Genomic DNA, 11,370 nt, shown 5'->3' with positions numbered 1-11,370 from the left:
CAGAGGGGACAGAATTCCATGGAACACCGGGACCAAGAAGGTCTGGAGGTCAGTCAGAGCTTCACATCCTGGAACATCAGTCTGTTTAGCCACAGCTGGTGGTGACTTCTTCCTCTGCACAGTAATGCTACAGGCTACTTTGCTGCATTCTGCCACCATCTGGTGAATTCCAGTACTGCATATTTTACTCAGATCAGCTCAGAAGGGAGACCGGGGGCTCTGGGGGAAACATCCGGGGCTGCAGCCCCCTCTAGATCCGCCACTGCTTCTGTCTGAGGATCAGCGCTGGGCCGTAGTTCACCTTCAGGGGAGGTGATGCTGAATGATTGCATCATCAGATAAAGAGGGTCACTGTAGGTTTATCAGGTTTTACTTTGAATGCAAAGCAGGCAGAAAGGATTGATGTTAAACCATGAAGGAGAATCAGAAAATCTCTTCAGTCTCTGTTTTTCTGCTGTTTAATGTTCTGCAGACAGACTGTTCTTTTTTATCCCCGTTTGGAGCTGATGGTTCCACATATCAGGGTAAAGTAACAGCCAGTGGACCCGCCCCCCCTCCAGACTGCAGAGCTTCCTCTGAACTCGGGTCATCTCCTCCACAAAGAGCGAATGCCAATCACCCACACAGGAGTCAGGAATGTGTGGCGCTCTCAGGACTCGGTGGATCTTTGGGCGCGTTAGCAGCCAATCAGAGTCTGGAGTAACGAGTCATGCATTAAAGCAGAGGATTGATTCTGTTTTTACCGCCTTTCATTGAAGTTGAATCATTTGGGACCGTCTGCCTGCAGGAATGTTAGGAAACTAAATATTTAGCATTTATTGTTGGATTTGAAGGCAGCTTCAAGTTTGGGGCCAAATCAGAACGTTTTTGTTTAGGAGCCGCTGTTTATTCATTAATGCATATGGAGGCCTGTCATCCGGTTTAATCTGGTTTCTATTGATCTGAGCTGCTGCTGGCAGGAAGTGGAAGGACGCAATGACATCACGGGTCGCCAGCGTGCTGGGTTTACAGGAGTAAACATGGATGGTAGTGCAGAAGAGCATCTAGCCATCTTTCCTAACCTTAAAAACTCAATCTTTCAAGATGGTTAAATATAAATGCTGCTGTTCGCATCATCGTCCGCCATGATTGTTGTTTTTTTCTTGCTCCTTCTGCATAGCTACACCCAGAATCGTGACCTTTGTCGGGTATTAATAGGCGTTCAGGTCGGATAAATGCGACCTGGCCTCTAAAAAAAATATCCGATTTGAGTCGGATTCAGGACCACAGAGCCAAGCGGCCTGGATCGCACTGGGAAAAATCGGATCCATGTTGTTCAGACTGTTATGAAAAGATCAGATCCAGGTTGCTATGGGCAACAGAAATCAGATTAGGGTCACTGCTGGGTGAACGAGCCTATAGACGTTTATGGAGGCAGAACGGCGGCGTTTCAGTTTAAACGGAACCAATAAGAGAAACCTCCATTTTTCCAGATGAACGGAGCTAAATGCTGCTTTATGTTTGGTTCTGCAGCCTGACGTCTAGACGTTGTTGCGCCCCGTGGTTCAGGCCTGTCGCTCAGCTCCATGTCAGATGAGCTGTCATCATTTTGGCCCAAACTGGAGTCCGGTTCTACGGCTTAATGGGAGCCAATTAGAAAATGCTGCCGCTCTGACTTCATGTCTGTGGAGCGTCCGTCTGATGTTGGAGGAACAAATGTTCATTGTAGCGTCTGCTCCGCTTCAAGCCGTCCTTTATTAGGAACGCTGCTGCCAGCATCGGGGGGAAAACGATGCAGATTATCGGCTTTGAAAGGCAGAAAGCGTCTGCAGAAGGAATGGATGTTAAAAGTTGATCTGATGGATGTCAGGCTCTGACGGTCTGTAGACGATAAGAGGAAGAAACGCCTCCTGGTTTCCATCCTGAACGCCGTTCGTTCCAGATTTTCAGGCCTGATTATAGAAACTAAACCTTTTCCAGTAAAAACAAAACTGCTGCATTCATTTGCATAAATTATCACGTTTTTAGTTATTCTAAACTTTTTTTCTTTTAACTTGTTTCTTTACAAGTCGATTAAGATTGAAACACAAAATAAAAACTAAACCCTGTTTGTTCATTTCATCTTTAAATGGCTGAATAAAGGAGAAGCTGCAGTTTGGAACAAAACTTTGTCCAATTCTGCATAAAAACTGAGATCCTGCAGAAAAAGCTGCATGTTTTTAAAACCAGATCTTTTCCCGTATCTCTGGAAGAAGAACGACTCAGACTTTTAGACTCTGGAACTACCGGAGTTCCAGTGACTTGGTCTGGGTTTAGATTTAACGTCTAGGATGGGAGAACGAGGACCAGATGGTCATCGGTGGCGTTACTGCAGCCACCTGTGCTGAGCGGCGCCTAGTGATGAGTCGGCCATGGATCCACGGCGATTAAACGTAACCATGGAAACCGTCCTGAAGCCCAGAGGACGGAATGGAGCAGATGGAAGATTGACGGATTCACCAGTGAAACCAGTGTTTTTGGTTTACTGGTTCTGAAACAGGATAACTTTCATGCTGCGTTCAGACGGCGAACGCTGGAAGCTTCTGCTGCCTCTGTTCTGATGCTCGTCCACATTAAGCTCAGGCGTCCAGTTAACTGAGTCCAGGTGTGTCTGGAGTGGCGGCCCAGTGGGTGGGGCATAGAGCCTGGAATCCACAGGTTCTGAGTTCGAGTCCCACTCCCACAGACTGCCACTCTGGGTCCCTGAGCAAGACCCTTAACCCCAACCTGCTCCCCGGGCGCCGCACCATGGCAGCCCAAGGGGAGGGGTTAAATGCAGAGAGGGAATTTCTCCAGTTTGGGACAAAGTTTCTTTTTTTTTTTTTTTTTCTTCTGCTGCTCCTGTGTTCGATGCCAGAGAGCAGCTTTGCTATATTAGCTGTGATCAGCGGGTAGAAAGTAGTTAGAATCTATGTTGAAGTGAGAAAGTCCTCCTGAAAACATGGTCTGTGCAGTCAGTTCATCCAGATTACCATCCTGCCTTCAAAGATTATTTCTCTGTGGGAGCCGCTCAGACCCCCACATACCGGCGCTGCGCTGTCACTGGGAATCCCCAGCAGCAGCTGCCTCAGGCCCGCTCGCCTCTCCAGGGTTTTCCCCTCCTGTTGGTGGCGGCTGGAAGTAGATGTTAGCGTTTTTCAGGTCTGTGCTACAAACTGCAGGCAGCAGGATAATAAAAGCCAACATATTCTGCCGGCAGGTTTCTACATTTGAAGTTAATTTAGGCGTTAATAAACTGTTTCAGAGGAGTGATCATAGCGCTCTGCATCAGCAGTGCTGCGTCTGACTCCCTGCCAGCTCCCAGATCAGCTTCTCTCATTGGTTGATGCAGCAGCTGCTGCTTCTGAAGGGCCTCAGATGCTCAGTATCTCATGAGGCGCCGCTGCTCCTGCTTCTCTAGACGCTGCAGGACCTTCTGCGGCGCCCTGATGCGTGTTTCATCATTGGCTCTCCATGCAACCTGCTGCTTCTGCAGCGTATGGTCTGAACATGGCATTAAAACTTTGAGCTTCTGTTCTTAAATTAAAACCTGAAACTGAAGGTTTACTTCTTATCTTCCCTTTGCTTTTAATAACCTGGATTAATGTTAAAAGCTTTTCTTTGAGTCTAACTTTAATCGTAGAGCTGCAGTCAAAGATGCTGTGAAGCTTTTTTTTCTTCTCAAACGTGTTTATTTCCTTTCAGGCCTGCTGCAGGTTCCTTAACATCCAGACCTGCATCCACCGTACCAAAACCTGCTGCTGCAGCAAAGCCTTCCATCACGGCAACTGCTAAAGTTTCCAGAGCCGCTGCACCGCCGCCTGCTGGTCGGACTGCAGCAGTGCAGCCCAATAAAAATGCTCCTGCTGCAAAGAAAGGTGAGAAGGTCATCTTCTATGAGCCGTTTCATGTTTGCTTTATCCTAAATGCAAAATGTTTATATACAATCACTGGTTTATTATGGAACGAATGGAAAGATGTTTAACTGCCATATTTTTAGAATAAAAAATGCTGTAATTTAGATTTTCCTTTGCATTAAAAACCCCAGCTTAAAATGTTTGACCCCAGACTTAGTTTTTTTAAAGCTCCATGGTTACAGGACTAATCTCTACCTAACTGTGTGGCCTAACCTAGAGGCCTGGAGGGAGATGAACAATCTCAGCCTCTGACATTTATTAAACTGCGATTATTTTGCAAATGCTTTTAATTTTCCAGCCTTAGTGCTGAATTTAAATTTGATCCTTTTCTGTGTTCATGTTTTAATGATTCCAACCGTTTCAGGTTATAGAACTTAAATCATGTTAATGTTTTCCTCTTTTTGCCGCAGATGTAAGTCGACCGCTTCCTGCTGCCAGGAAACCCGTCGCTGCAGCAGAACCTCCTGCTGCCAGGAAACCCGCCGCTGCAGCAGAACCTCCTGCTGCCAGGAAACCCGTCGCTGCAGCAGAACTTCCTGCTGCCAGGAAACCCGTCGCTGCAGCCGGACTTCCTGCCTCCAAAAAGATCGAAGCCTCCAGATCAGCCAATGCAGCAAAACCAAACTCTGCACCTAAAGCAGCGACGGCGACCAAGGCTGCAGCCCCCAAAGTTCAGCCGCCAGCCAAACCAGCGCCAACAAAGAAGCCTCCGGCCGCCGCTCGCCTTCCGCTGGCGAGCAGAGCGCCAGGCCGGACGCCGCCCGCTTCTCCTGCAGGCAGACCTGCTGGCGCCTCCAAACCTGCGACTCCTGCCACCAAACGTGGAGCCAGACCCCCTCAGACGGGCTCGCCTTTCACAAAGAAGACGTCAAACCCCCCGGTGCCTGAAGCCCCGCCCCAAAGGACGGCGGCGCCGGCGGCAGACCCGGCAGCTCCGACCGAGAAGCCAGAATCGGCCGCTGTGGAGGAGGTTCAGACTCGGGGTGACGGGGAGCCAGAGGAGGTCGCTCAGCGTGAGGAAGCAGCCCCCCCGCATCCCCTTACCCCCCCTCCTCAACAGGAGCAGACGACCGTGGCCCCCTCTGGTGCCCCGCCCAAGGAGCCGGGGTCCCCAGATCAGACCCCCGCCCCGCCTGCGGCGAGCTTCGCCCCTAAGGCGGCGCCGCTGAATCTAAACGAAGAGGAGGAGGAGGAGGAGGAGGAGGAGGAGAGGGAGGGCAGCCAGCTGGTGTCGGTGTCGGAAATGAGCGGAACCACGCAGCCCACCGAGGAGTCCCGTCCTGGGTCGGGGGGGGCGGTCGGCGGCGCTGCCTGGAAAGCCGGAGGCGTCTGGTTGTCCGAGCTGGACTCGGAGGAGGTGAGCGGCAGCCAGCAGGGGGCGTCGGAGCTGAGCGCCCCCGGCGTCCTGGAGGGAACGGAGAGCACGGACGAGCTGGGCGACGGCAGCCTGAAGGGAGCCATGGACATGGAGGGGGCCTCGGCGGGGTCCCCCGACTTCGAGAAGGTCCCCGACATCCCGGCGAACGAGGACGACGACAGCGACCGCGTCTGTGACATGGAGGTGGGCTCGGAGCGCACGGATGAGCCGCGTGGACCCCGCCACGACAACGACGTGGACGAAGAGGACGACGAAGACGTGGAGATGGCGAGTGAAGGCGTGACGGAGAGCGGCCTGGAAAGCTACGGGAATGCGGACGAAGACGACTTTGCCGACGATGAGAGGCTGGATAATCTGAACAGGGTGGTCCAGCCGCCGCCGCCGCCGCTGCCCTCCGCCCCGGCGGCCCAGTGGGACCAGCAGAACCCGTCAGACTGTCGGTGGGCGGGACCCTCGCAGTCATGCCTTCCTCAGGGTCCAGGAGGAGAACCGGAGGCTCAGGCCTGGCCAGGGGGCGGAGCTTCAGCCTCTGCTCCTGAAGGACAGGAAGTCCCACACCCACCCCAGACTGCTGATCCCCGGGGCCCCGCTGCGGCCCCAGGGCCGTCTCCGTCCAGTGAGGCGAGCACGCCTGAGGAACGCCACCAGGAGAGGAAGCTTTCCTCTCCGGCGTTCGAGGCGCCTCCTCAATCCTCCCAGGAAGTCCAAACGGAGAGGGAGGAGGAGGAGGAGGAGGAGGAGGCGGAGCCAGAGACCCTACCCGCTGATGAAGTCCTGGGGGGCCCCTCAACGGCCCCTACCTCCAACCCCTCCTCATCCTCAGTCACAGAAGATGAAGCCAGCGACACGGAAGGAGAAGCTCAGCTGGAGGCGTCTTCTGCAATCTGTAACCTGACCTTTGACCCCATCCCTCCCCCCCAGCGCTGTCTCTCCACGGTGGAGGAGGAGGCGGAGCGGGCCCCCGGCGACGAAGCCGCTTCGCCGCCGTCCTTCATCTTCGACTCCAACACCACGCCGTCCACCAAGAGCCCCGGCATCTTCTCCCTGGAGGAGCTCCCGCTGGAGGCCATCAAGGAGCCGTACATGGAGGCTGGGCGGCAGGAGGCGGAGCCAGCCAAAGAGGCGGGGCCAGAACGGCGTGGATCCAAAGAACCCTTGGAGGAGACGACGGACGTCCAGCCTCAGTACTACGCTATCTGTGAAAAGACTGACGACTCTTTTCCAGGTAACGTATAGTAGCACCCCCGCCCCCCCGTGTTGTCTCTGTGTTCCTCGCCGTCTGGCGGCGGATCCATGTAAACGCCATCAGAACAAAAACGGATGAAAGTTGTTCCTCCATGTCTGAATGTGAGGGATCCTCCTGTATGTGCAGCAGCTCTGTCCGCGCAGCGCCCCCCCCCCGGCGCCCTGGGTGGGGTGGATGATGCGCCCCCTCGCCTGGCATGGATGTTCCTTCCTGCAGTTTACAGTCAGACATCAAACTAACGATCTGTTTAACGTGTTTCTATCTACTTTCATTCTGTGTTTCTGTGGTTTTTAAGCCAAACTGTTGAATCTTTAATCAGGTTCTTCTCCTTAAAGGTGTTTTGCTCTTAAATGTATCCAGTTCTTTTGAAACAAACCTTAAAACTTTAAATAAAGATTAGATTTTTTACCATCATGTTTTCTTATAGTGTGTCGAGGAGAAGCTGAAACTGGGAGAAAGTTCAGATTATTTAACGTCCTCAGATGGAGATGAAGCTCTGACTGAGGCAGCTTTACAACATTTATACAGCAACTCCCAAAACGCACTAAATAGTCAGACAGACTCTGTACAATTTTTTTTATAATTTTTTTTTTATGATAAAGTGCAGCTACAGCTCAAACTGAGCAAACATGGCTGCTACAATCTGTCAGTTTTACAGAAAGAACTCCGTGTCACTCATTGCACCCCCCCCATAGGCTAGTAAACTAGCCCCGCCCACCAGCGGCCAAAATGCGAGTTGGTCTAGCCTCCATCAATGCCCCACGCCCTAGAACTGGCGGGCCAATCACAACGCAGAGATGTGTTTTGAATGTCTGGATGCAAAGTGGGCGGGGTTTTAAGGGCGTGACGATAAAGCTGCGCGACGCTGCAGAAAACGCAAGGAAGATGGCAGCAGCTGTTGACCAGCAGCGTGATGCACTGCGGCGGCAGCAGCTTATCATGGAGCTGACCCACTGGAAGTTAAAACGTTCGCTTTCTGTTGCTGCTGTTCAATAAAAGAACGTTTTAAGATCATTTTAGGCGAGAAAATTATACTTTAAGGCGTCACTATATGATCCATTTACCGATTTTAATGCGTGATTAAAAAAAACTATTTCTGGAGTTGAGAGGATCGGGGCAACCAGCGGAGCTCTGAGGCTAATGGCAGCCCGTCTGCGGCTGCGCGCTCTCGGCGTAGCGGTGTGAAGGACCGCTGGCTGCATGAAGTGAAGGTTTTTTTTTTTTTTTTTTTTTTTTAATTCTATATCTTATTAGGTCAAACATTCATAATTTTTGAATTCTGAATTTTACATATTTTTGAATTCGTTTAAGTTAAAGTTAGTTTTGTATAAAATCTGAATTAGAACTCAAGAAAAACTAATAATTTTTTATTTGTTTTTGGGTAAAAAAAAGAAACACTTAGCAGATGAAAACCTTATTTATTTTAAATAATCAGAAAACCAGAATTTATAAAGGAAAAAATAATGGATCCAAAGGACCAATCAGTATCCATGTCTGCAGATCATCATTAGACCTTCTTTGGGGGGCCAGGACAGGATCTACAGGGGCACTGGCCCCCGTGGGCCCCCGTCTACAACCGCCCATGCCACTAATTATGAAAGAAATCTTTCCTTTGATCTTTTTAAGTGAAGGTTTTTCTAAACCTTGTGGATTTTATGTAATGTTTGCAGCTTTGGATGGTTGGGTTGCTGCTTTAGTAGGGGGCGTGGCCAGTTTAGGGCCCCGCCCACAGAGCTCTGCAGTGCAGATTAATTAATGCAGACATTTATTGGCGTCTGCAGCATTAAATGCTTTATTTTAGCAAATGGAAGTCATGGGATGTACGGTAGCTCGGCTGCCGACGCTTGGAGCTCGTAACTGACCTGTTTGGCCCCCCCCCCCCCCTTGGGGCCATTTAATGCAATATAAAATGAATGCAGGAAATATTCTGCTGTGAAAAGACAAGCAGCCTTTCCAGGACTGCGCCGCCTCTCTGCACTATGATGGATCTGTCAGGGCGCCCGCTCCTCCTTCCCTCCCTCCTCTGGACCGAGTCGCCTCAGGATCGGTGGCGGCGGCAGCGGCAGTTCCCCTCCCTGTGGGTGTGTTGTTTGTTTTGTACTTTGCTGCACTGTTCTCTGGAGCTTCTGCATGTCACCGCTGCGCTCCTGTTGATGGGCTGCAGCATCCAGGCTCGGTTCTAGGAGGGGAAGCGTTCCTCTGCTAAAGCCGAGCCGCCAGGCTTCCTGCTGATGCTGGAAATGCATGAGGAGCTTCTGCATGAATCAGGAGGAGCCAAACAGGAAGTTCTCCTCCTTTTCTTTCTCTGGGTCTCCAGGTTTGCTCTCTGCTCACCACCTCCACCCAGGCACCACCCTGTCCCTCACCCTTCTACACCCAGAGTCACCGTTCTGTTCAGGAGGGAATGAAAACCTGCTGCTTGATTTTGGGGCTCTTCTTCACCTCCCTCCCCCCTCCTCCTCCTCCTCCAGTGGGAGGAGCTTCCTTTCTCTGACACCTTCCTGCTCCTGGCTGTTCTCCGCCTCTATAGATGTTTGACTCTGTTCAAAAAGTGAAACTCATTGTATTAGTATGGGACCCATAGGATGATGCTGCCACCGCCATGTTTCACAGCAGAGGCTGTAAGTGTAGCGCAGCGTCTTTCCTGCTGCGATGGAAAGCAGATAAAGTTTGATTAATGCCGTCGGAGGATTCGGCGTGGCGTGGAGGGACTCGGCCTCCACGGTTTCCATGGTTACCTGATCAGGTCAGGCCATGTTTGCTGACAGAGCGCAGCGCGGTCCATGAACCCGTTTAAGGTGATGGTGGGAACGTCTGTTTTTCCTTCCATCTAACTTTCCATTAAAATACTTGGAAACTGTAAATTATTCGTAGATTAATCTTTAATTAAAATTTAATCACGTATTTCCACCTTTTATTAATAAAATGATGAGTTTGACTTTTTGAGGCGGGTCACTGAGTCGGACCGTTTCCTGCGATGATTTTAAAGATGTTTCTCTTCTGCTTCACCTCCAGGCTCGTCCTCGATGCCTCAGCGCCGCGACCACTCCTCCTACCCCAGAACCTTCTGTGACATCATCAAACCCGCCGCCGCTCCGCCCAGGCTGAGCTGCGCCGACCTCCCCCCGCGGAGCGCCGGGCAGCAGGCGCTGAGCCCCCAGCTCCGCAGGCTGGAGCAGCATCACAGGCAGCTGCAGGAGCTGCAGCAGCGCAGGGAGCAGCAGAGCCGGCCGCTGGAGGAGGCCGAGCAGGAGAGGAAGAGGAGGGCGGAGGAGGAGGAGAGGAAGAAGAAAGAGGAGGCGGAGGAAGAAATCAAGAGGAATAAGGAGGAAGAGGAGCTGAAGCAGATGATGCAGTGGCAGCAGGAGGCGCGGCAGGAGGCGCAGCAGGAGGCGCAGCCGTCCAGTAAAGCTCAGGCGGCGCTGCCGTCTCCCTCGTCGGTTCTCTGCACCATTTATGAAGCCTTGGAGAGCAGCGAGGAGGAGGCAGAAGATGGAGAACCGCTGGAGAAGGAGAGTCCTGGACCCGAACCTCCTCCCCTCCCCGACTCCCCGGAGCGGCCCCCGCCCCTCGACCTGGACTGGGGGGAGAAAGTGGACATGGTCCAGCAGCTGATCAACCAGACGCTGCTCCTCCATGGGGACGGCTGCTCCTCCCTGCTGCTGTTGCCGGGCGGTTCTGGGGGAACGCTGAGCCCCCTGGAGAGCAGCCTGTGGCCCCGCCTGCTGCCCCCCCTCAGCCCTCCCTCTGCCACCGTCACCTCCGTCAGCAGCTTCTCCCCGGAGGCCGCAGGCAGCTCCTCGCAGGGGGAGTGGACGGTGGTGGAGCTGGAGACGCATCACTGAGGAGAGGAGAGGTTCCCACGGCAGCAGCCACCGACCGGCCGAGCTCAGCTGACCAGACAGCACTTGAACGCATCACAGGATCTAAAGGGTGAACCTGAACGCCTCGGAGAAAAATAAAGCACAACACTCTTCCAGCATCAAACGCTTCCATCTGTCCGCCGCTCTGACCTGCTGCCCCTCAGCATGATGCTGCCGCTACCGACAGCAGGGATGCTCAGCCTGCATCTCTGCAGCTCCTCCAAAGGCAGAGGCTGTTTTAACGCCTGTAGACCGGGGGGGGGGGCAGCTGTTCAGGCGCAGCTGATAACTGATGCGACTCGGAGGAAATCTGAGCACCTGAACGCAACACGACGGCAGGAGCAGAACTGAACCCCCCGCCCATCAACGGCGGATACCAGCTGTCAATCACCTGCTGCTGCCATGGAAACCGCCATCGGCCCCAGTTACCGACTGTTTTCCTGCTGGTTCTCCTGGCGAAGCCTCTGATTGGTTCCTTGCACTTAGATCCAACCAGAGAACTTCCTGTTAACGGCGGGAAAAACCGACCAATCTGATTGGAGCGTTTTAGGAGCGCGGCTCTGATGAGGCCTTAAACCTTTAATCACTTTGTTTTTAACTCAGGCAGCTTTTCCTCCAACTCTTTCATTTCGTTTAAGTTCTGATTAAATGTTGTTTTTTTTCCTGCCTCTTATTTTCTAACGTTTGTAGATTTTATCTCTAGAGACAAAAAGCACAAAGAAGGAAGAAATTCTGCTTTTCTTTAAACTGAACAGATTGTTTTTATCCAGTTTGATTCACAGAAAATGATCTTTGAGATCTGGATTATAATGCATCTAATCCGGGGCCGCGCCCCTTCCTGGGAGCCATTCCGCTTCCTGGGGGGCCGGGTCCCGCTTCCTGGGGGCCATTCCGCTTCCTGGGGGGCCGGGTCCCGCTTCCTGGGGGCCATTCCGCTTCCTGGGGGGCCGGGTCCCGCTTCCTGGGGGC

General features: G+C 52.5%; 1 protein-coding gene across 3 annotated transcripts in view; it reads left to right on the top strand.

The window, feature by feature from the left end:
- Positions 1-11,283, top strand: part of LOC107102761 (nascent polypeptide-associated complex subunit alpha, muscle-specific form-like) — a 26,287-nt gene extending 15,004 nt beyond the window's left edge. Inside the window, exons 4-7 of one of the 3 annotated variants that reach the window (XM_015402184.1) lie at positions 3,703-3,875; positions 4,325-4,367; positions 4,434-6,517; positions 9,554-11,283. In XM_015402184.1, coding sequence (XP_015257670.1) covers positions 3,703-3,875; positions 4,325-4,367; positions 4,434-6,517; positions 9,554-10,383 — 3,130 coding nt within the window. In that variant the 3' untranslated portion in view covers positions 10,384-11,283. Of the gene's footprint in view, positions 1-3,702; positions 3,876-4,324; positions 6,518-9,553 lie in introns of all 3 variants that reach the window. The other 2 variants (XM_015402183.1, XM_015402182.1) reach the window with 2 other exon arrangements.
- Positions 11,284-11,370: the final 87 nt, after the last annotated feature.

Source organism: Cyprinodon variegatus, unplaced genomic scaffold (assembly GCF_000732505.1).
Source record: "Cyprinodon variegatus isolate N-32 unplaced genomic scaffold, C_variegatus-1.0 Scaffold1312, whole genome shotgun sequence".
In the NCBI taxonomy this organism is placed as follows: domain Eukaryota; kingdom Metazoa; phylum Chordata; class Actinopteri; order Cyprinodontiformes; family Cyprinodontidae; genus Cyprinodon; species Cyprinodon variegatus.
Note: the sequence above shows the minus strand (reverse complement) of the source record. Positions and strands in the feature narration are given on the sequence as shown.